The following is a 26,870-nucleotide window of genomic DNA, read 5'->3' as shown; positions in this document are numbered from 1 at the left end:
AAATTATTCTTTGATTATTAAAAACTTAAATTGAATGGTTGCGTTTAGTACTCAAATCAATATTTACGATAATATTATTTGGTGGCTTTAACCATTAGATCACTTAATTACGAAAATGCAAAACCGTTGAAAACCACATTGTCAAAATTCCAAGACTTTGTTTAATATACACATTAATCTCTTTGTTGTACAAAAATTTAGAATTATTAACAATTTATTCAGTATTGTTTCACGTTTTAGGTTGGGCAATTAGAGATATTTTAGACTATATACAAAATAAATGACACCGAATTTAAAGATGGATGAACTTGTTTAATGTTTTTATATTCAATGATCTAATCAAAAACTTTTTGCAAGTTTTGGTAGTTTCATTGTAATTATCCCTTGAAGATATGTCAAGCTTAAAGCATAAAGGCTAAAGTTGTATATTTCATAACTTAAGAAACTAAAAATTATAATATATTATAATATATACTAGGTGTAAAACCCGTGTATTAAACGGGTTGATTAAAAAAAATATTAAATATCAAAAGTAAATAATAAGTATTTTTTAAAATAAAATAAGAAATAAGAAATGAAGAAAACGTATTAATTGCAAGTTTACTATCACATTTAATACTTTACATATAAAAATACAAGCATTATGTGGCATTTTAAATGTAAAATTTGAAAAAACCCAGAAATTTACACATTAATATTATTTATTTTTAAAAATATTATAAAATGACAAGTGTCAAAACTCATTAGAGATCGACATGTGACAAAATGAATCTTCATTTTATTATAATAGATACACCCGAATCTAAGTTGCTCAACTTTATGTGTATACTTAAATTTTCTTATTGAATATCAATTTGTTATTCTTTAGAATGAGTCAAAAGCAAGATAACATATGGACTAAACCTGTAAATTGGCGGAAGTCAAGGGACATGTATGTAATTTTCTCACAAAGATTATATACGCGACGGGCCGAGTGAGCGACAGATGTGCATACACATAAACACTGTCAAAATCCGGCCTTGTGAAAAAAAAACGAATCTGAGTTCTTCCATTTCTCCACCTCTCGATGATTAATCTAAACCACAACCCTCTAGATTCCTTTTGTTCCCTTTTTTAATCTTTCCCTACGAATTTTCACCATTTCCACACAGAATAATAGCTACAGAACAAGTATATATAGATCACCACTCTCCTCTGCTTTTATCTGGGTTTCATTCTTGATCATCAAAATCATAAACAACAGCAAATCAAATCGGAAAAGGAAAAAAGTTTTGATGGAAATATTGAATCCGGCCCCCGAGTTAAGCTTGGATTTCAAACCCACTTTTATCCCTAAGACAATCAGTCAATTTTTGGGAGAAGTGGCTAGAATCGGCAGCGTATGTGAGAAGATATTGAAAGTTGATGATTTTGTTAGCAGATTAGAGACGGAGATTAGGAAAATCGACGCGTTTAAACGCGAACTTCCTCTCTGTATGCTTCTTATGAATGATGGTTCGTTCCTCTGTTTTCTTTCTATATAGCTCTGTTTTTACTTCTCTCAATAATTTGGTAGATGTATGTTTACTCTTTTTGTTGATTCAATCGCATTTGGAGTTGGGTTTTTGATTTTATTCACATTTTCAGATGGGTTTTCTAATTATGTGTAGAACTAAAACAATGAAGATGTGTTAACTGTTTGATGAATTGCTTGAATGCTAGATGATTTCATTTGTTTGCTACTCGTTAACGATAGTGTAATCCATTGTTCTTTTCAGCAATTGTTACTTTAAAAGAGGAATTGACTTTGTTCAAGAAATCAGCAAACCCACCAACACTTGAAGAATTTATACCACTTAACAATACCTGTGATGAAGATCCAAAACCTGAAACCGACAATGGTGACAAGAAGAATTGGTTGAGCTCTACACTGCTCTGGAACACAAATGATAACAATCCAGACACAAAGCAAAACAATATTCCAAAACAAAATCCAGTCCAACAAGTAATCCAAAAGGTAAAAATTGAAAATAGTGATGATACATTTTTGATTAAATCTATAGAATATGAACTATTCACTTATGATTTTATATTTCAATTTGCTTATAGCGAGTTGATGAAGAACAAGATGGAATAACTGAAAGTCCATATAATGGGAATTCTAGGAGAGAGTTCATCCCATTTAAGGGATACTTTACAAGGAATGAAGATAAGGAGGAATTACCAATTCCTGGGCTTTCCCTTATTACCCCTGGAATCAAGAATCCAATGAGGGGAAATGGTTTTGTAACAAAAACTAATGCTATTCAATCAAATGTAAAGATTGGTACCTCTCAACCTCAGCCACCACAACAACAAACATCTAGGAAACAAAGAAGATGTTGGTCCACTGAGTTGCATAGACGCTTTTTAAATGCTCTTCAACTACTTGGAGGCTCAAAAGGTTAGTTCTTGAAAAGTAAATCTTTTTTGTTTTTCATGCTAAAATGTTAGATTTTAACTAAAATGGTAAAATGAATTTTGGATCATAGTTACAACTTGTGAATTGGTATTTGGTTGTTTAAAGATTGGATTATATCTTGCTTTATAGGATCAATCTTTGTTGCATACATAATTGTTAATCATTGTTGGCTCATGAAAACCATAAAATTTACATTTAAACTTTTTAATTGCAATTACCAAAAGTACTGTTACTGTCAGCCAGCTAACAGACTGTTGGGTTGTAACTTGTAATACTTTTGTAGAACATTTAACTTTTGAACACTATGCACAATTCAGTCAATATCTTTTAAGATATTTGATCATCATAAGAGAAAATAAATATGATTAATCAAGATAATAATTAATTAATATTTGTTCTGATTTTCCTGCAGTTGCTACCCCCAAGCAAATTCGTGAACTTATGCGAGTGGATGGTCTCACCAATGATGAAGTCAAGAGTCATTTGCAAGTGAGTTATTTATCTAATTTCTATAATTCTATAAACTTTCTGCAATTATATAAATTTTTTTACGAAATGCTAAATGGGTTTTTTTGTTTTATTATCAATTTTAGAAATATCGGCTTCATACACGAAGACTTCCATCCTCAAATTTATCTGCTGTTCCTTTGTGGACACAAGATCAGTATGTTGAATCATCAAAGTACAAAGATTGTCATCAATCAGGTTCTCCTGATGGACCCCTGAACTGCACCACCGCCGGAACTTCCACCACTGGCGGCACCTCCGCCGGTGACAGCATGGATGATGTTGAAGATGAGAAATCTGAGAATAATTGCTGGAAAAGTCATCTTCATATCTCTGGAAAAGATAGTGTATAATTTTTTACATATCTTTATAGATAAATAGTATATCGCGGCGATTAATTAATGTTAAAAGAGCTTATAAAAGTTTAAAAAGACAAAAAAAAAAAAATTATACAGAGAGTGAAATTTTGCAGGTTAGGTTTTTTTTTTTTTTTTTTTTTTTACTGTTTTCTTGATTTTGGTTGATGCCACTTTCTTGGATTCTTGGCTTCATATGAGATACCATTTGTATTTTGAGATAAAGAAACATGATGATTCAACAATGCCATGTTTGAGCATATTATTCCCATGTGAAATTTTGAATCTTTTGGGTCCCACAAAAGGGTATTTTGGTAATTTAACGATGGGAATGTGTGTGTGGTGCAATTATAACATCGGTGTGTGTAGTTGGTATTAGTAACATGCAGAAATTCTGCAAGAGTGAGTATGGAGCAAGAGGCCATTGGCTTTTGAGAAATGTGAAAAGCATCTCTTGAGGCCTCTTTGTAATTAGGAAAGGCCATCTTTCATTTCACATTTTGCTATTATTTCTATTTTTATTTTATTTTGGTCAAAGATATATAAATCTAAAAAAAGATATACTAAATTAATGTGGAACACATGATGCTTTTTTAATTATATAAGTAAAAATGTCATGTTTTTAATAATGGTAAAATATGTTTTTTTAGATAAGTTTGAAGTTGTATTGCATAAAGATGTATATCAGTATATATGCTATTTTATTTACACTCCAAAATGAAATGGTCCAAGAAAGATATGATTTTATTTAGTCAATACATGTCATACTTTTGGATTGTCGAATCAAATAACCATCATTATTGAAGGGCTAAATAGTCAAATGCCTTTTTTTGATCATAAAAGTAGGACTTCACGTTTGTTTCAAGATTGAAAAGGAAACAAGTATAGAACAAAGACTATCTTCACAAACTACTTTTTTATATTTATATTTATTCTATGAACAAATTTAAAAATTCTATAAAAATGTTTAAAGTTATAGAATGTAAATATTACGTGGGGATATAAATATGTATTTTACATTTTTCTATATAATATATAACGAGATGGATATATATAGTGTAACCGTTTCAAAGAAAAACAAAATAACTTATTATCATATTAGTTTCTTTTTAATAATTCCAATTATATGCAAACCACCCAAATTAATGTCCTTTTTAGAGATACCTTTTAAGTACCATTCAAAAAAATGTTTGGCTCTGAATATTTCGGACGTGATCGGCAAAACTAGCTGGTAGCGGGTAGCTGCTAGCGTTTTGTTAAAACTAAGTAAGATAACTTTTATATTTGGAGCGTTTTGTTTAAACTAAACGCTAAAAACTTTTAGTGTCAAACGAGTTTTTTTTGTTCAAAACGAATCATTTTGTCAAACGCTAGAAACAAAAGCTCCTGAACACTCTGTGCCAAAGACACATTTCGTTTAAATGAGGGCTTTTTTTGTAATATATATATATATATATATATATATATATATATATATATATATATATATAGAGAGAGAGAGAGAGAGAGAGAAAATTACACGAATCGTCCATCGTACAATTGTCCAAAGGCATGTTTAGTCTTTATTTTTAAAAATTAATTCGGACGGTCCCTCGTTTATCTAACACTTTCATATTTCATCCCTCCGGACATAAAAAGACCGTTTTGCCCTTATTTATTTATTTTTTGTTTTATTTAATAGTTATTAATTATTAATCCATTAAAAATGTTGTTTATTAAATGTTGTTTTATTTATTTGTTAGTAATTAAATGTTTTATTTGTATATCCCAGATCCGCTCTGTCATTATAAGTTCGATCTTCAAACATATCTACCAAATCGTCGGAGGAAGATGATGTTGCCGAAAGAAGAGGACCTTACCAACGGGTTTATAGAAAAAACCTAGAAAATCGGAGGGGTTTCTTAAAGCTCATCGGAGAAGATAAAGGATTTATAGATCTGAGACGATGAGGGAGATCTGAAGGAGGTACCTCATCATCGATGCCACCCTCTACTACAACCTCACCGTCAAATGACATTTAGAAACCCTAATTGTCGATCGGTAGTCCTCGGTGTTACAACTACTGGTAATCGGTATTACTAATCGAGAAAGAAAATAGAAGAGAAACTGAAAACAAATAACTTGTATGTGTTCAGGTGCGATACCGAAAGTGAAAGCAAGAGAGTCGGAGAGACCATCATTGTCGGGACTATAGTAGAAGCTTGGAGATCTACACTTCGGAAACCATCTACATCAAAGGAAACCCTAGTTGTTGTTGGAAATCGACAGTATCTTGCTATCTTGTTGGGATCGATAATATATTGACGCAAGCCATCTAAAAGAAGGGAGAAACAGATTTAGTAGTGGATGTGAAGAAAACACATATGATTAAGAGGGAGGTGGTGGTTGCCAATGGTGGTGGTCCGACTGTGGTGGTTTGATGGCCGGATTTTTGCTTCAAGGGGGAGGTCGTTTGAGGAAGACGAATAGAGAGAGAGAGAGGGAGAGAGATAGAAAGAGAGAGAAAGAGAGAGAGAGAGAGAGAGAGAGTATTTTCTAGATAAATTGATTGGGATGGGTAGGGTAGGGTTGATAGGTTTAACTGTTTAAAAGTTATTACTAAATATGAAATAATGGGTTTTAATTTATTTTTCTTTTTTTATAAATACAAAATAAATTACTAAGGGCAATATAGTCATTTTATGTCGATCGAAAGATGAAGTATGCAATTTTAAACTAATGAGGGATAAAACGTGCAAATTTAAAACAAATTATGCACGGTCCGAGTTAATTTTTGAAAATTGAGACTAAACGTGCATTTTGGCACTTGCATGTACCATCCATAAAATTTCATAAAAATTTAAACTTTTCCAAACCAACCAAAAAACATAATTGCTTACATTGTAGTTTTCAAAACATGTTTAACATTAGATTTTTTTCCCAAAATCACAAAACATAACATGAGGAGGTGCAAGATCAAGCCTTTGCCTTCCCACAATCATCTGATGTACCTGAAACATAACCCAAAACTGTAAGCCCAAAGCTTAGTGAGTTCCCCCAAAGTACCAACACAATAAATAACACATATACAATAACAACATACTATGGGTATAATCAACCATCGGGTTGGAATACCCCAGGCCCCTCAACCATCGGGTTGGAATGCCAACATACTATGGGTCCAATCAACCATCAGGTTGGAATACCCCAGGCCCCTCAACCATCAGGTTGGAATGCCAACATACTATGGGTCCAATCATCCTCGGGATGGAATACCCTAGGCCCTTAACCATCGGGTTGGAATGCCCCGGCATGTTGGCTTACGCACAAAGCAGTGAAGCCTCAGCCACCGACCAAGCATGTGTACATATAACATATAATCATATAACAGTCTACAACCAGTCAAACAGATCTACAGATCACTAAGCATAACAACATCCTATCTACCAGAATATTGATCTAACAAATCATAACAGTACAATAGCATGCATAACAGGATATCAATCCAGTGGGCCGACATTGGTGCATTCGACCCGCAAGTACAGTGAGGACAACTCACCTCACAGCTGAACAGAACTGATTAGGCCCGACTCCGAATCTCAGCTCTCAACCCAAATGTAACGCTTGGTTCCTAGTATGCATTTTAACCTTATTATTTATTTCTTTTGGAAGGGCTACTCGACGAGTTGGTGGCCCTAACTCGTCGAGTAGAAGGCAGAATAGGCGTGGGTTTTAAGTGAGCTACTCGACGAGTCAAAGTCCTGACTCGACGAGTAGGACAGGCTGGATGAAACCCTAATCTTTAGGGTTTCCACCCTATTTAAGCATCATATATGGCCTCCATCCCAACCTCCATCACCTCCAAACCCTAATCTTGAAACCCTAATCAACCTTGAGTGATCTTGAGCTATTTCTTTCCATTTTTGTGATTAAAGCTAGAAGAAGGAAGCAAAGGCTTGGAGTTGCAGAAGGAAGGTCAAAGATCCAGAGCTAAGGACTCATTTCTGTCTTCATAGAGGTATAAAGCTTATACCTTGGTTGTTATTCACTTAGATCTCCTTCTTAGCTTGTATGTTGACATTTTTGGGCCATTTCCAAGGTCATTCCGAGATTTGAACTCTTGGGGGATGAAAGGACTTCAGATCTGGGCACTCTTGAGCTTTAGAAGCTCAAAGTTGCCACCTTTATTCAGCCATGGCCCCATTCTATGACTTAGACCTTCATTTTGGCTTGGATTGGGTGTTTTAGCTTCATAACACCATGCATGCACGTAAAGTTAGCAACTTTATGTGTAATGCTAGTCTAAGGAGTCTAGATCTATGAGTTAGAAGCATTGGAATGGATTAAAATCGACTAAATGGATATGTCACATGGAGGACTCGACAAGTTGTTCTTGGACTCGGGGAGTCGGGTCGTGAACCCTAACTCCTTTTCTGGTTGTGAGTGAAACTATTGAGTTTAGGAGATGACTCAGTGAGTTGGACAAGATTAGGACTCGGAAGCTGAAGAACTCAATGAGTCCAAGAAGGGACTCGACGAGTTAGAGTCGATATGTCCCGATGTTATAACAGGAGGAACCTGACGAGTCTGGGAAGGGACTCAACGAGTTGACTTAGTTGACCACGGGTCTGAGTTGTTCATGAACTCGCCGAGTTGGGAGATGACTCGACGAGTTGGGGTTGATTGGAAGTTGACCTTGACTTTGACTTTGACCAAAATGTTGACTTTAACCAGGGGTAAAATGGTCATTTTACCCTGAGAAGGATTATCATATTGTGACTAAGCATTATTGTGATATTGATAGCCGGGGAGTCGTTGGAGCAGCTATCAGATATTCCTCACCGCAAGTTTTTGCAGACAGCTTTGCGAGGTGAGTTTTCTCCAGTAGGAACGGGTCTAAGGCACTAAGGCCGACCCGTTTAGATAGCAGTAGTTCCGGACCATGGTCCGATGCCGGGCGGGGCCCGAAGTAGGTTTATATGATTTCCGGATTCCGATCCGATGCCGGGGCGGTCCCGAGGAATGCTTGTATGCTTGTATGCTTGATGTCTTTGTGATTCTTGCATGTGTTTGTTATGTGTTATGTGTTCCGGGCTTAGGTCCGATGTTGGGGCAAGTCCGAGGAATGTCTAGTTAATATGTTATGATAGTATGTTCCGGACTCCGGTATGATGCGGGGGCGGTTCCCGAGTAATGATTAGTATGTTTCCGGATCTAGGTCCGATACCGGACGGGGACCGAGGAATGTTTTCATGCTAGGGTTATGTGCTTATGTTATATGTTGTTGATATGCATATGTATGCCGAGAACTGCTCGATACTGGGCGGGGCCCGATGCCGAATAGGGTTCGATGTCGGGCGGGGCCCGATGCTGGGAAAGCCGATGCCGAGCTTGACTCGATGTAGCAGGGGCGGGGCCCAAGATATGTTATGTGATATTAGTATGGTATGTGGTAGTTGGGGAGACTCACTAAGCTTCGTGCTTATAGTTTTTAGTTTTGGTTTCAGGTACTTCCACTAGCAAGGGGAATGGCTCGGGATGATCGCATGGTACACACCACCGTTTCAGCCTGGGATGTTTAGACTCTGATATTTTTCTCATATGATTTTGATACAGTATTTGACACGATGTTCTGAGATACATGATTTATTTTTTTCTTTATGATGACGGATGGCATATGGTTTTATTATAAATGATTTTAAAAAGAATTTTTTTTGGTCTGTATTTTTGGGATGTTTCACCAAATGCCTACAACCACCAAGTGACCAATTCCATCAAAATCCCAAAAATACCCAAAATACCCTCAAAAGTCCAAAACTTGGTCAAACATGGTCAAACTCAAAGTAAACTGGTAAAAGTCCATAAACCCATCCGAGTCAACCCAACCGAGTTAACTCAAAAATGGCTGATCCATGCGAGTACGCAGGTCGTACTCCGGAGGTACGCGCAGCGTACAAAAGACTTCACAGAAACCACTATTGGGGTGGCTGACCGGGTACGCGGGACGTACACCAGTCTACGTGGGGCGTACCCTCATATATCCAATTCCTTGATTAAGTGCTTAATGGCTTTAGCACTTGAGCTCATACTTCAGATCCAAGGCCCAGAGGCATACTAGGGTCATAAAGTTCCCAACTTTATGACTTTCCACATCCAAAATGTTTTTAATGCAAGGTATTAATCCATTAAGACCTTCTATAATAAGCATGTATCCAAACTAGCTTAATGGACCTCATTTTTATGGCTTAGAATCCTTCCCAGGGTCTAAAAGGACAACCCAAAACGTCCAAAACCAATCGTGCATAAAAATGGGACTTTCGAGACAAAAGTACATCATAAAGCTACCAAAAATGAGATCCAAGCAAACAAAGCATCAAGATGGAAACTTTTTACCTTCTGGAGTTTCCCAAGAAGGTGATGATGTAACGCCCGTAGATCCGGGCTAGTCAATTTAGAGATAATAGGGGTCGAAGACGACTTTTTGACAAAATATTATTTAGAATAAATAATCTTAACCAAGTTGTATAATACGTCTCAAGGGTTCCATACATATAAAGAACGTTGAAATCCGAGTCATAACGAAGAAGTTATGGTCCGTCGAAGTTTTATGGCAAAACCGGCACGACACCGGCAGACGTAAATAGTGAATTTACGATGGAGGACTTTTTAGTCTTAGAAATCTAAACAAAAGTTGTAGTATACGTTAAACCGAGAACATACAAAAAAAGAACGCCCAAATCTGAATTCGTATGAGGAAGTTATGAATTTTCTAAGATTTGGCTTAGCAGTGCACAGCCCGAAACTCGAATTTTAGATCGAGCGGTTTTTGGCCTACACGACCTAAATGAGAATTGAAGATCTCATTAATAGGAACTCAACGGTAAAAAGACAGACGAAAACAGAGTCCGTATGTAGAAGTTATGAATTTTACGCGGACATTTAACAGTATAATCTCCTCGTACTGTTAAATTTACGATCGGTCGAGAATTAGCCGACGGAGTCAAAATGAAAGTTGTAGATCTTATTTTTACCTACGTGTGGATATAAAGAACGTCAAAAACGGAGGTTGTATGTGAAAGTTACGGATTTTAGAAGTCGGAAGTGTGCTGTGCGAAAATGGGTGATGTGGCACAATCTTGGCCATTGCTTTCTCCCCAAGTCTTGCCACTAGATGGTGACATGTGGCACCAAGTTCATCCATTTTTCACCCTATAAATAGAACCTCTCCCACCCTCAATTTCTTCACACCTTTCCCATTCTTTTTTCTCTTTACTCTCTCTCTAGAACCTCTCTCTAGCCCCAAAACCCCCCCGAAAAGCCTAGGGAACCTCCCTAGCACGAGGCGGAAGCCCCGGAGTGCTCGAAGGCTCCGAGAAGAAGAGCTTTTCAGCTCGGGAACACTGCTCCAAGCAAAAACCCGGTTTTCTATAAAACCCGTTGTAAGTGAGCTACACCTACACTATTTTTAATATAGCTTTTATTTAATTATAGTAACGTTATTAGGAACTTATAATAAGTACTTGGGCTATTATTATGGGTTATATAAGTATTGTTTAACGCTTATATAATAGTAATAATAGCTATACTATTAATTAGTCTCGGCGAATAATAGACTAAACTCTAGTGGTAATAATACTAGATTTCGTCGAAGGAAATTATTTTTTTAAGAAGCGAAGCGCTGTCTGAGTTCAGAATCACCACCTTTTCAAGTGAGTGCATAGTTACTTTCATCTTACACATAGATATGAAGTATTTTATATAAACTACGTGTTATGTGTGCATATTATCTGTATACTTGCTATTTATGCTGAATGAACGATTTTATACAAGTTTTATATGATTTAAACTGTATATGTATTTATATCTACATAATATGTTGGGTAAAACATGGGTAGATGAAATATGAGTTGGATGATGAGTTGATAGGTGATAAAGACCATGAGGTAAGGGTGAGAGGTGGACGATGTGAGAAGCCTTGTTCCCAAATAATGGCCCCGTCATCTAGCAGAGTATGGATGACAACCACGGACTATTCTAGACAGTCCAGTGGAACACTAGCAGGCTCGCAACCTGTAGGTGTTGTGAACGTTGTGTTCACCCGGTGTACTCTAAACCCTGGTGATCATGTAGACTTGGTGCCTAAACCTTGGCGATCATGCAGACTTGGTGCCAAAGCCCTGGCGACTATGCAGACTTAGTGTCTGTCGTATAAACCTTGGTGACTATACAGACTTAGTGCCAAAGCCCTGGCGACTATGCATACTTGATGCCTGTTGTATAAACCTTGGTGACTATGCAGACTTAGTACCTAAACCCCGGTGACGATGGACTTCGTGCCGATTCCTTAGGATGATCCTTAGGAATAAATGAACGAGGAATAGTTGATTCTTAGGGTAGATCCTTAAGAGTAAAGAAGATAATGGGGATGGGTAATTGGGTTGATTGTTTGATGTTTAAACATAATAATTATATTATTGTGGGTTGAAAACCCTATGTACTCACCAGGTTTCCCAACCTAACCCACTCCAGCTTATTTCTATCACAGGTGTCGATATGAAGTTACATTACACTGAGAGATTAAAGAGGTGTACATCACTAGTGATAATTAATGTAAGTTCTGTTTATGCTTATGTTTCTGTATTGACGATGACATCCCAAATGTTTTAAAATGAATAGAAATACATTTCTTCGGAAATGCTTTGATAACGTATTTATCATGTTTTACTGGGAACAAATTCCACAACATTTTTATCAAAAGAAGTACTCTAATTTTTATAAAGCATAAACAAAATCGGTCTTTTCTGGCCGTGAAAATGGGGATGTCACAGATGATCCAAGATCTACAAGCTTACTTCAACTTCTAAGCTCCTTGATGCAACTCCTTCTTCCTTAAGCACACAAAGAACACACTTTTAGCTCAAAACAGTCTCTTATGGGGTTAGGGTTTGCCAAAAACGATTCAAGGGCTTGGAGGCTGAAAAGATGAGGGTAAATGACCCATAAAGGTGCTTAAATACCCCACAAACCCTAAAACTTAGGGTTTCCCTCGGACATAAGTACGCCCAGCGTACTCACATGTACGCTTAGCGTACACATCCTGCCCCAAAATTACCATTTTACCACTATGGCTTCTTAGGGATACTTCCTTACAATCCAAGGACCAAAATAACATAATTTAAAACCAAAGGAGGGATTTGAAAATACCTGAAAACCGGGGTGTTACATTGCATGAGGGACGATTTGTGTAACTTACTCATATATATATATATATATATATATATATATATATATATATATATATATATATATACAGAGAGAGAGAGAGAGAGATAGGTTCCATTGAGATTATAAAAAATTAGAGATCTTGAGATTCAACCTCAACCTCAAATTTCTCGTTTGCCGCTCTAACCCTTCGGCGTACTGGTACGACCAGAGAGTTTATAATCATAAATGATTATGTAGCACCACCCGTTCCTTTTTCCTCCTTTGCCTTCCCCACCACCACAACCACCACCGCCACCACCACCACCCCGCCACCAACCGACCACACTAGTGCCACCTCCGTCAACTATACCACCACCACCTTCCTCACCAACCACCATAATCATGTATTATTAAACACTTTCTGAACATACATATATGTATAATAGTTTATGATTAGACATATATGTATAAACATTTATAATCATATATGATTATACATCTCAACCTTATAATCATTTATGATTAGGCATACCCTGTTGATGTCGGTACACTGGAGCGTTAGAGCGGCAAATAAGATATATGTAGCTGAGGTTGAATCTCAAGATCTATATTAATTTAATCTCAAGTGAACCGTCCCATATATATATATATATATATATATATATATATATATATATATATATATATATATATATATATATGACCGAATCCGGTGAGGACTCAAATTTCGGTGAGGACTGCGAGGACAATTATCATCCAATCATGTTCATTAAGGGTATTTAGGTCAAAACATTATTTGAATGGGTTGGGCCAAAAGTGAACACAACCTTGGGCTAATAATGACCTAAAGTGAACAAGTATGAATATTGATGTCTTCTTTGTCGTATCTAACAGAGGCACGTATCAGGTCATACAATAACCGATTTCTACTTCAATTCTTCCTATAATCAGTAGTTTCTAATACAACAAGGTTAGTTTCCATTAACTAGAACATTTTTTGTTAGATTAATTGCATTAAGAAGCTTAATTACTAACATATGATCTGGTTTCCTTTATAGAAATCGGTTTTCTAAATTGATACTCAATACGTGTCGAAGAAACAGCTGATTGAAATACATGATTTAGAAAACGACATTGATATGTACTATGTTTTTTAGTTTTTAGGTTAAAAAATCAAATTTTAGCTACTGTTCACACCTTTGGTTACTATAATTAATCTAAGAAAAATCGATTAAATAAATCTAAATGAATTAATTGATTATGTAAAAAACAAATTGATTAATTCCACAAAAAATAAATATTTTAGATTTTGTTACAGCTTCTTGATTGAACACTTGATTCCACAAAAAGATCATATGCTTTATGTTAGTTCTATTAAATTAGTTACTTTTATATGAGTTATGTATGTGTGTAAGCAGATTCAGTGCCAAAATCTAAATAATAAAAGGGTTATCAACTTGTGTTTGATGATTTCATACAAGTGTTCGATAAAATGCTTAAAAGAGTTGACGATTTTTCTAGTTGTGTTCATCTTTCTTAAATCTATTTTGTGTTTAGTGGGTGTCTTTGGGATGCATTTTGTTTAAGTGGACTGGATATTTACAGGTTTTATGGTGTTGTTAGTGAACTTATGGTACAATTGATGGTTAAACGTTTTTATAGTTAATGATAAAAGGGTTATCAACTTATGTTTTATGATTTCTTACAGGTGCTTGATGAAATGCCTAAGAGAGTTTAAAATTTTCTAGTTTCCTTCATTTTTTCTAGTTTAATTTTATGTTTAGTGGGTGTCTTTGGGGTGTATTTTCTCTTAAATGGTATGGATATTCACAGGTTTCATGGTGTTGTTCGTGAACTTACAAATAGCTTGATGGTTAAACTTGCTCTATAGTTGATACTTTTATGTTCAACAAATTATGTCAGGTGGTTTTTAAATGTTGTATAAATTTGTTTGTAATGGCCTCCTTTGGGTGGTATTCTCAGTTATTTTGAAGTTTCATGTCATAGATCATGCTTGAGGGATCTGTGGTTGGTTTGGTTATGCACTTATGCAAATTGGAGCATTTTTTATAGCTTATCACATGTTTGAATAAAAAATATCACTTCCCACTTTGATATATTTTATGGTTTCTCAAATGTTTGAATCATAGGATTGTTGGATTTGAGCATTGTAGAGTTATGGATCATAATATACTTGAATCATAATATTTGTTTCATCATATCATTGATTTGTTATACTAATTGAGATTAGATAAAATCATTTATTTCTTTATCACCTTATTTGTGACAGTGGATCATAACAGGTTTGGATCATAACATATTTTGAGCATAAAATTGTTTATAATTTATTTGAATTGGATCATTGTAAAGTTTATGATCATAACATATTTGTAGAAATAAAATTGGAGCATTTGTGGTCTTTGAATCCTAACATATTTACATCACATAAATCAATTTAACTATTTTCTTTTGGATCATAATCAGTTTTTGGATAGTATATAATATGTTTTTTTATGAAAATAAATTTTCGATCATAAATAGTAATGATTCATAAAAAAGATATGCTAGTTAATAATGAATAAGGTGGCATGAAATGTGTATAGTTTTTACAACACACAACTAAAGAAAACTACGATACATAGTTTTTACATGTTTAGATCATAGTACAATTGATACATGTTTAGATCATAGTAGAATTGATTGAAGAACGTTGTTATATTTATGTATATTTTTCAAAGTACAACATATTTTTTGAATCATAAAAATTATTTATGGTATATTTTGGATCTAAAAATACAAGTTGTTAAATTTGTGAACCAAAACTAATGGTGCACAAGTTCTATAATCTAAATTATAAGATGTTACATAAAATTTTGGATCATGTCCATTCATAGTTAAAAATTATGATCTTAAATTTATAATCCAAAATTTATGTTGAAAAATGTTGTTTATGATCTAAAATATACTATTTAAAAGTTTGTATCTTATCATTTTTGAAGTATTTGATTGAAATAAATTTATATTAAGAAGATATTAATGATTCAACTATTTTATAATTTTTGACTCAAAGTTGTATGATCCCAACAAAACATGATTTTTTTTTTCAATCGATAATTGTATGCTGTTAAAATATTATGACCCAAAATTATAATAATGGTAATTTTATGATATATTGTAACACCAGTATTCCAGGTATTTTCAGTTGTGGCTCAATTCTTTAAAAAGTTTGCAAATTTGGTCCCTACGATGGGCGTACGAGATAGGTACGCAATGCGTAGGCGTTTAAATGAGGATCGCGAGTTCCTTGCGTATGTTGGGCTTAATGTTGCAAAGGGCAACCCTTAATTTTTAGGATTTTGACCCTATTTAAGGAACATTATGGACTCTAACCCTTTCCTACCTCTAGCTTCCATCTCTCTTAGCCTCCATTTCAAAACCCTAAGTGTGTATGTGTATGTGTGTTATGAAGCCTTGGTGTGTCATTTTGGTGCCATTTTGGTGTTCTTGGTGGTGAAGGAAGACCCTTGGAATTGTAGTGTTTCACTCAAGCCTTTGGATCCAACAATTACTCATCCTTGTGCATCTTCTAGAGGTATTAAGCTTCAACCTTTATGCATATTTCTTTAGATCCAACTATATAGTAAGATTTGTTCATTAATGATCCCATAGCCTTGGATCTTATGAGCTTGAGCAACTACAGACCTAATGAGGAGGGTTTCCTTTCATTTTAGAGCATAGTGGTTCATAAAAATAGGATCTTGGTCTTTCCCAATCATGCATGATGGATCTATTAATCCTTTTGGTCATGAATAAGACTTAGAGTTGGATTTTGGACTCCTTGTAGCCATGAAAAGGCATAAAGTTTGCAACTTTATGATTCTAGGCGTTCATTAGACTTGGATCTAAAGTTGGGACGTAAAGTTTTAAGGTATTAAGAACTTAATAGAGTTTTTGAAGCTTGTTGAGTACGTTGGGCGTACCAGGTTGCGCCCCCGTAAGTCTTCCAAGGTCGAGTTGTACGCTGGGCATGACAAGGCGTACGCTCAGAAAGCCTTTTGGGCCATTTTGGGCTTTGGGTCTCTGGGGAGTTTTTTTTATGGAAAACATAGGTTACAAAAGCATTGCTCTAAGCGGAAAAACATTTAACAATTAAATGATTAGGGCACATGCAACCTAAGAAGCATCTATGTCTTTCATATAAAGGAAACATACTATGAACTATCTAACTACAAAATTTTCCTATTAAAATTTGAATTCATAATTATGAATACATGCATTGTTGATTGTTGAAGTAAACAACCAATCTTTTGTTGATCTTTTAGAAGCAAGCACCACAAGTGTCGTGCCTCTAGTGGTTCACATCCAACATAAGCAAGAAGGATATTGAGGAGAGAGGAGGGAGGTGGGAAGAAATTTGGCCAACCCTTGGGGAATTATCAGTGCCGAAAATCAAAGCCCTAATGGCCTTTATATAGTACAGTAAGGAAACCATGGATAACCCTAAAACCAATATAATAATATTATCTTGAATTGGTAATTATCCACCTTCCTAATTATCCTCCAATGATAATTCTAGAAACCCTAAAGCCTCTAGAAACCGTCCACCCTATGTGTGGAAGGTTATGAAGCCTTTTGCTCAACTATTGAACAATTACACTTTAGTCCCTGCACTTTTAATTTTAATCACAAAATTAATTCTAATTAATTTCTGATTAAATGTTCATTAAATATTACTATTTCTAATTAATATATTATTTTCATAATATATTAATAAATCAATTATTTCAACTTATTAATCAAATAATATATTGAACTCTCTCTCCAAAATCATCTTGTCCAATTGCTAGGTTTGAGGGCATCCCAAAAGGATTGTGTTACTATCAGTTCAAGTTTATACCAATTATAGTTATGGGCTTAGACACCTAATCCAACAGTCTCCCACTTGGATACGTCTGTAACTATAGTTGCCAGTATAACTTCTAAACTGGTCAGCAAATTGTAGCTTCCAAAAGCCGATGTCGAACTCCGACCTAGTCAGTTACATGTCCTAAGATAAGTGATCATATAATCCTCCGTTCTACAAGATATCATTCAGACATGAGACATGGAACATAATCAATCTCATTGTCCATTACTTTGTTTCCCGATTTCTGATTTGTAATTACATAGAACTTCTAATCGAACACATCAATTTAGTCATGGCCGGGCCCAACACTATAAGTCAACACCAAATTATCGAGGGGCCCAAAGATATCACTTTTCCCGTTAAGGAAAAAGGAACGGTAAACTTTGACTTATATGCTTGCACCATTTAATCATTAGATCATGCACAACAATACATTTTATAACATCAAGTTACTGATGCGTTTACATATCATCAATGCACAACTAACTTGTAAACCACAACTCGTATATCTACGTTTCAAGATTATAAGATGTTATCATCTCAAAATTACTCGTGAAAATTCCATGAAGTAATTCTCTGAGCGTAGGTTAATCCAATACTTAAATCTCCATTTCAATGTACTCATGAACATTGCAGCAATACCATTTCTATGTCTAAACCTCCTTAGACAATCTACAATTCAATTCATGACATTCTTAATTCACTACTTACTTCCAAAAAGAACTATCGACTGTGGACTTTTTAATAATCGAATTATTTGGGAAGTAAAACATGCAAAATGAAACACAATAATAAACAATTGTCAAAAGGTAGTAAACAAACTCATAAATAATTCTCTATTTTTTAATCACCAAAAGTCAATTACATTTAGTTTGTTACAAGTTTCAACTAACTGTCTAACTACTAAAACTAATATCATCTTTTAGACCAATACTCCTAGCATGCTGAACGTGTTTAGCCCTACTCAGACCCTTTTTGAGTGGATCTGAAAAATTCTCTTCAGATGATTCCCTCTTCACTACGAGGTGACCTTCTTCTACCCTATGTATGATGAAATGGTATTTTTAGTCGATATGTATTGATCTTCCATTATCTCTTGGTTGTTTTGTCAAGGCAACCGCTCCTTCATTATCACAGAAAATTTCCATTGGCTCCTTGATGGCTGAAACAACTCCAAGGTCTCCGATGAAGTTCTTCAACCAAATTGCCTCATTTGATGCTTCACTCGCTGCTATGTACTCTGATTCACAGGTAGAATCAACCATTGTCTCTTGCTTGGAACTTTTCCAAGTAACTGCTCCTCCATTTAAGGTAAACACCCAACCAGATTGAGAACAGAAGTTGTCTCTGTCTGTTTGAAAGTTGGCGTCACTATACCCAGTTACTCTCAATGTATCACTGCCACCAAGTACTAAGACCCAGTCCTTAGTTCTTTGTAGATACTTGAGAATATTCTTAACTGCTATCCAATGAGCTTTACCTAGATTTTCCTGATAACAACTGACCATGCTCAAAGCAAAGGCCACATCAGGGCGAGTACATGCCATAACATACATGATAGATCCAATGGTGGAAGCGTATGGAACTTTAATCATTTCTGCCATCTCGGCATAAGTACTCAGGCTCTGAGTCTTACTCAGTTTGGTATTACTTTGGATATGTAGTTCTCCTTTCTTTGAATTACCCATACTAAAATGTTTTAGCACCTTTTCCAAGTATGTACTTTGACCAAGTCCAATTAGTCTTTTACTCATGTCTCTTAAAATTCTTATCCCCAGAATATAAGCAGCCTCTCCCAAATCCTTCATAGCGAAACACTTTCCAAGCCAAGACTTAACCTATTGCAAAGTTGGAATGTCGTTTCCTAGAAGAAGTATGTCATCAACATACATTACCAGGAAGGTCATTATACTCCCACTAGCTTTGACATAAACACAAGACTCATCTTCACTTCTAGAGAAACCAAACTCCTTGACTTTCTCGCCGAAGCAAATATTCCATCTGCGAGATGCTTGTTTCAATCCATAGATGGATTTCTCAAGCTTGCACACTCTATTGAGAAATTTTGCATCAACAAAACCCTCTGGATGACTAATGTAAACATCCTTAGCTAACTTCCCATTAAGGAAAGCGTTTTGACATCCATCTGCCAAATTTCATAGTCATGAAATGCAGCTATGGCGAGCATTATCCTAATATATTTTATCTTAGCCACTGGTGAGAAGGTCTCACCATAGGCAACCCTGGGGTTTGAGTAAAACCCTTCGCAACCTGTCGAGCCTTGAAAGTATGAATCTTTCCATCCATGTTTGTCTTCATCTTGAAGATACATTTGTACCCAACTATCTTACGACCTGGTACATTATCAACCAAATTCCAAACTTAGTTGTCATACATGGACTTGATCTCGCTGTCCATTGCCTCTTGCCATTTTGCTACCTCAAGGCCCGCCATTGCTTCCTTATAGTTAGCCGGTTCATCCAAATTTACCAGTGTACTGAACTGATAAATGTGTCTCCATCTGAAGTAATATGGAAACCATAAAACTCAGGTGGCATTTTAACTCTACTGGAACGCCTAAGACGTAATGACTCGTCAACTTGTTAAACTGGAATTTCTTCCTATGGTTGAACCTTAGCGTCTTCAGAGGTTCTTTCATCGTTTGATTCTTGAATCTCTTCAAGATCAATGGTACTCCCACTGTGCTCTTTTCATATGATCTCTCTCTCGCGAAAGACTCATCTTCGTGATACAAAGACCACGTTGTCACTAGGTCTGTAGAACAAATATACAAAGGAATTATGTGGGTAGCCGATGAAAATACATCTCTCACTTTGAGGTTCGAGCTTGTCGCGAGTCTATCGTCTAACGAAAGCTTCACAACCCCAAACCTTGATATATACTAACGAGGGAACCTTCCCTGTCCACATCTCGTGAGGTGTTTTGGCAACGTTCTTAGTTGGGACAAGATTAAGAATGTGGGCGGCGGTCTCTAAGGCATACCCCCAGAACGAAATTGGAAAAGAAGCTCGACTCATCATGGAACGAACCATGTCTAACAAGGTTCGATTTCGCCTCTCGGCCACACCATTAATTTGTGGTGTCCTAGGAGGTGTCAATTGTTAAACTATTCCACATTCTTTGAGGCAGTCATGGAACTCGATACTAAGATACTCTCCACCTCTATCTGATCGTAGCATCTTTATCTTCCCGCCCATTTGATTCTCGAATTCATTTTTAAACTCTTAGAACTTTTCAAAGGTTTCTGAATTATGCTTGATTAAGTAGATATAACCATATCTGCTATAATCATCAGTAAAAGTTACATAGAATCGATTAGCATCCCTTATGGTGGATCTGAATGGCCCACACACATATGTATGTATGAGGTCCAACAAACCTTCACATATTTCAAAAGATCCATTGATGTTAGGGTGCAAAGTCATGCTTGGATGTGGAGTGTTAGGCTTTCCCTCTTGTATTGTGTAATGAGTTGTCTTTCCTTTAAATAGGAAGTGAGTGACACTCATTTATGTAAGAAACCATTTTGGAGTGTTAGACTAGAGATAGAATTTGTACAAGACCTACTTTTTATGTTCTTTCTAGATCTAATATGAGCTTGAAAAGATTTATTTACTTAATGTGTTCTTGAGTTTGTATGGTGATTCACTAGATCTTTCTTATTCCGCACATGCCATCATAATTAACATCACTACAATTGGTATCAGAGCCAGTGGCGAGGGTTCGATTCTCTCAGGGAGCAATTTCTAAGGGGGGGGGGATTGTTGGGGGTCAGAAATGGCATCGACCAAGTCCTCGCACGATGGCCTGGAGTGCCACAATCGAATGCCTGGTCCTGGAGGGTTGAATGCGCTATATGGGTAAGGTTGCATCCTTTCTAACACCAATTGGTTTTAGATCAACCGGTAGCACTTATGCTCAACAAGTGAAAGGTGATTCCAACACTCCATCCTTTTGGAGTTGGGTGATGCGTTTCTTCTTAACGTATCCAATACGACAATGCCACAATTACGCTTTGTCTATACCTATAGACGAATCAATTTGAAATACACTACTTCCTAAATTGTCTACACACATCACAGTTTCATAAACACCATCACAAGGTAAAGCTTCAAAATAAAAATACCATTTTTATAAGCAGAAATAGAACCATTCCCATTATTAAAAGAATATTTAAAACCTTGTTTGAACAATGCATGAAAAGAAATAATATTTCGTGTCATTTCTGACGAGTAGCAACAATTCAACAAATCTATACTAACACCATCACTAAGCACTAGACTATAAACTCCAATCTTGGTGACAGGTGAAGATCGCCTATTCCCCATGATCAAGTTTATTCTACCATATTCCACCTCCTCACTTCTTCTTAGCCCCTACAAATCAGAACAAATGTGAAATCCACATCCTGTATCAAGGGCCCAAGAACGAGAAGATGATGATCTATTAGATAAGATAGTGTATATACCTACAGAAGTTGGCTGACCTTGCCATCTTTAATATCTTGCAGATACTTTTCGCAACTTGGTTTCCAATTCCATTTGTCGTTGAAATAAAAGAAAGTGGCCTCTTTGGGATCAGAGATAGGAGGAGCATCAGAACTGGACTTACCTTTGGGTCCATTGCTTGACGAGCCAACTTGATACTTTCCCTTCCAGTTCTGTTTTGAAGGACCTTTCCTCTTCTTTCCGTTCTCTTGACCAATGGCCAGAACGGGAGCACTAGCAGGAGTGGAGGCAATACTTTTTACCTTCATACCTGCTTCAGTTGTTCACAGGAGGTTGTGCAATTGAGCCAAACTATTCTCATTGTTGTTTAGATGATAGGTCAAGATGAACTGATCATAACCACTAGGTAAGGAGTTAAAGACTATGTCAATAGCCAACTCCTCATCAAAATGCAAATTTAGCCTAACAAGGCGATCCATGTATCGTTGCATCCTTTGCACGTGGCTTCTAATGGACTCTCCCTCTTTCATTTTGCCTGCTATGAGGGACTTTACCACCTCATACTTTTCTTGACGAGCTCGCTTATGGTACTTTTCCATAAGGTCCTTGTGTTGGGTTTTGAGCATACCATCATTCCTATGGTGTACATGCAACCCTAATTGCTTTGGATGTAGGTTTTTCTAATTTGAACATACAACTATGAATACCAAAGCAATAACCCTATGACTAGCATACATATATCGAAAATCACATATGATTAGGGTTAGAATCTTTACCTCTCTTGTTATGTAGCAATAACAAGTTTAATCCTTATTGATCTTGACTTCTGAAAGCCTAGTGCCCCAAGTGTTGCACCTCTAATGGAGTCACAAACACCTAATGCAAGGAGAATGACTTAGGAGAGAAGGATTTCGGCTAGGGTTTCTTTCTTGAATGCTTAGGCTGAAAATCCCCTTGTATGGGGTCCTATATATAGTTGTGGCTGCTAGGGTTTTCAGGTGGAAACCCTAATACCTAACTTAGGAAGCAAGCAGCCCATGAACTCCTTCCTTAGAGCCCATGGACGAAATCTATGGGGCTTCCCTATAGGATTTCGTCCACTCCACTCTATGGAGTCCATCAGCCCAATTATGCAACTATCAATGATTTGCATAACAGTCCCCCAATTATTTAATCATTCTCTTTTGACCACTAAATTAATTCCAAATTAATTTTTGATCAATACTAATCAAATAATATGATTTCCAAATAATATATTAATAAAACCATTCTGAGTACCAATTTATTATTCATATAATAAATTCTACTCTTTCTCCTCCTTTCATCCTATCAAGTTGCATGAATGAAGGCAACCCAAAAGGACCATGCTCATAATCAAATCAAGTACATACCAAAAATAGTTATGGGCTTAGACACCTAATCCAATAGTCTTCCACTTGGATAAGTCTAATAACTATTATTGCGTACGACTTCAGAATCAGATTAGCAATCGTAGCTTTCAAAAGCTGATGTCGAACTCTGATCTTATCAGCAACACGTCCTTTAGATAAGGGATCATATATTCCTCCATTCTCAAGATATAGTATAGACATGAGACATGGATTATAATCATTCTCTCTGTCTATGTGTTGTTTCCCGATTTTCGATTTAAGACGACTGACAATAGACTTCAGTTGAACACATCAACTTAGTCCAGGCTTGGCCAAGCGCTTAGGGTGTCATCACTAAATCATCGAGGTGCCCACATATATCGCTTTTATCCAACTTTGGGTAAAAGGAACGGATAAACTTCGATTCATATGCTTGCACTATTTACTTATCAAATCACACACAACAATACGTTTTATAACATCAAGTTACTGATGCATATACGTATTATCAATGTGCAACCGGCTTGTAAACAACAACTCATATCTCTCCGTTTCAAGAATATAAAATATTATCGTCTCACAATCACTCGTGATAAAATCCATGAAGTGATTCACGTGAGCGTGGGTTTAATCCAATAGTCAAATCTTATTTCAGGAGCACTCATGAACACTGCAACAGACTTTTGCTATGTCAAAACACTTTAGATAATCTACAGTCGGATTCATGACAGTCTTACCTCATTACCTACTTCCAAAGTATGATTGATTGTGGATGTTTGAATAACCTAGTTATTCGGGAAGTCAAAACATGCGAAGTGAAATACAAGAATAATCGAATCCAATATGGCCTTAAATCTCTTGAGTATAAATAAAACACTTATTATTTAGTCACCATATTGATTACACCTTATTCATTGTATAATGTTTCACATAGTCAACTTAATACTTGAATTGAAACAATAGTCATCCCATGCTCCAAGCATGCACACTATGCTTACCTATGGTCCTTACTTTGTGAAATAGATTAATTGAACACACTTCCAATGACACTTCACAATTCCTAATCCTTATTATAAGTGTAAGAATACCAAATTCTTGCCACTATTAGAATATGTTAGATTCTAACATTTTACGCAATGAGCCTTTTGTAATGTCATAACACCAAAGTCACAAGGACTTTGCCAATGATATTACCAAGCTCTCTATTGGAGATTGTTACAAGACAACTCCATAGATATGAAGTCTCACATTCAAAGTACATTCCTTTGAACATCTTTCTTGCATAAAAGTTTCTAATCTACATAGATTCTTAATGTCCAACTCCTATTATGGAAACATTTCCATATTTTCCATATGAAAAATAGAATCCTATCTATTCATAATAATGTCGATATGGTCCATTCATTACTATACTTCCAACTGACCACAAGCGACCAATCCTTAGCGAACCTTAGATCATCCTTGACAGTTTGTTTAATTATTTTAGTCATGTCCGATTCTGGTCCTTTTTCCCTCTTAATGCCCTAAGACATTTCGAATAAACAGAACGGTCGAATATTACAACATATGTAATCGATCCTATACTCGAAGCGTATGGGATACGCTACATAATGTCTTACATAAAGACATGATACTTTACCAGTCTCCTGCTATAATATTGCCATATATAGAATTTCCTTATGTTAAACCTTTTCAACATAATATTCATATATGTCATTTGACTAAAATTGATTAAAATTTCTCGATCTAAGCTTTTAGATTTGAAAAATAAGTATAAATTTCTCTCCCTTAATTATAGCAAAACAACTCTTCAACCTCTGTAACTTTGTGAATTGAAACTTTTGTCTTCTATAATTAATATTGCTAACTTGCAATACTTAACATAATAATCATGCTCCCACTAACATGATAATTATTTCCTTACCAACATAACACGTATGCTCCCACTAGCTTTGACATGTATTCAGAAATCAGCTGGACTTCTAGAAATCAATACTTATTGACTTTCCTACCAAAGTTCATATTTCTGATACGTGATGCTTCGATAAGCTTTATCTAAGCTCATACACCTTTTATTAGAAGGCTCATATGTGTGTCCAAACTATTTCAGAACTTAGGTCATGTTTGGTGCAGAGAATTAAGAGGAGAGAAATGGAATCAATTCCATTTCTCTTATTTGGTTTGTATTAAAAATAGAGAGAAAAGGAAATAAATGGATTACATTTCCATGAGTCCAAGTATCCGAGAAAATAAAAAAAACAGAGAAATAAGATAGGCTCGACTTCGATCCCTACTAACTGCATTCTTTTTATTACGCTTCAAATTTTGAGTTCTCATGCGAAATTTTTTGGAATCGGCCCATCTCATCTTCTACGTTGCCCTACCAAAATCTGGATTTTTTTTGGCTTTTCTTGGTCGAATTGTCCACTAACGTCCAATTTAAGGTATTAATAAGCTTATTGAATCTCAATTTAATTTGATTCATGTTGTTCTTCATGTTGTTGTTGTGCAAAATTGAACTATGTATCGTTTGCTAACTTCATCAATCAATTGTGAAAAGAGTTACTGTAAGGCTTTTTTAATTTCTAAATCAAGTGGGCTTCCATTAAATTCCTTCATCACGCACTCATTACAAATTCTTAGAAATCAATTCCACCATGTTTTGTTTGATCTTGTACATCACTCTAAAGATTGATTTCTAGCATAATATAAGAAAATTATAACAAATTCTTAGAAACCAATTTCACACAATTCATTATTTTGTGTTGTGGATTTTCAGGTTTGGCTGCAAAGATGATTGCAATTGGTATAATCAAAGTAACTATACAAACAAGGATGTGAGATCACAAGATTAATGGTTATGTTCCTTGTTCATTGTACACAACTAGATGATCGTGCTGAATTTTATCATTGCTTCAGGTTTAGTTGGGAGATGAGAAGGTGCAAGGATCTATGCCATGAAGCTTATGATTAATTATCCTGTGAATAATGTGATGTTTCTTTTCATGTTGGAGATTTATAGGTTAACAAGTGTCAACAAACAATTATAAAAAATATATTACATAAACAATAATTGAGAAAATGAAAAGATAGAAATATAAAGATGCATAATGTGACAAATTAACATGTAAATCATAATGACATTATCCTAAAAGAATGTTGATTGAAAAAGATATATGTTGTTAAAAAAAGTTATTTTCATTCCATCTCTTAGTAAAACCAAACAAGAGAATTGATTCTTGGACAAGTCTCTCCGGTGAATTCTCGGTGGTACCAAACAATGGAATCATTTATCTTTCTACAGTTTAATTCTCTTTCTCTGCATTTCCATTCCCTGCTTCAATTCCCTTTCTCCGTACCAAACACACCCTTATATCAATAAGTCCCAAATGTTCAGATTAATTTCCAAATCTCACAATTCGAACTATGAAGAGGGATGTCGTAATCATAATCGAATTTGAGAATGCAATTTACACAATCGCTATCTCCTTAAAATCTTCCTAGTGAAAGCGTTTCCTCACAATCATTTTCATGAATTGGAGAGAAACCTTGTCACTTTGATTTTATGGTGTATGTGTTCCTATCCATGTGAATTTATCATAACCATAATCATAAGGTTGTGACAAATCCAAAACCATA

General features: G+C 35.6%; 1 protein-coding gene across 1 annotated transcript; it reads left to right on the top strand.

Annotated features, from left to right (window-relative positions):
- Window positions 1-997: 997 nt before the first annotated feature.
- On the top strand, window positions 998-3,574 carry LOC145141368 (myb family transcription factor EFM-like). The gene is made up of 5 exons (XM_079074650.1): window positions 998-1,494; window positions 1,758-1,996; window positions 2,089-2,422; window positions 2,853-2,929; window positions 3,034-3,574. Exons 1-5 carry the CDS (start codon window positions 1,275-1,277, stop codon window positions 3,298-3,300), a joined length of 1,137 nt encoding a protein of 378 aa, XP_078930776.1. The 5' UTR covers window positions 998-1,274; the 3' UTR covers window positions 3,301-3,574.
- Window positions 3,575-26,870: the final 23,296 nt, after the last annotated feature.

Source organism: Lactuca virosa, chromosome 9 (genome assembly GCF_052849685.1).
Source record: "Lactuca virosa cultivar CGN04683 chromosome 9, Lactuca_virosa_CGN04683_v6, whole genome shotgun sequence".
Classification (NCBI taxonomy): domain Eukaryota; kingdom Viridiplantae; phylum Streptophyta; class Magnoliopsida; order Asterales; family Asteraceae; genus Lactuca; species Lactuca virosa.
Note: the sequence above shows the minus strand (reverse complement) of the source record. Positions and strands in the feature narration are given on the sequence as shown.

Coding starts and splice junctions, on each gene's coding strand:
- LOC145141368 (XM_079074650.1), top strand. CDS start 1,275: ATGGAAATATTGAATCCGGCCCCCGAGTTAAGCTTGGATTTCAAACCC. Junction 1,495..1,757: donor TATGCTTCTTATGAATGATG/GTTCGTTCCTCT, acceptor TGTTCTTTTCAG/CAATTGTTACTTTAAAAGAG. Junction 2,423..2,852: donor ACTACTTGGAGGCTCAAAAG/GTTAGTTCTTGA, acceptor ATTTTCCTGCAG/TTGCTACCCCCAAGCAAATT.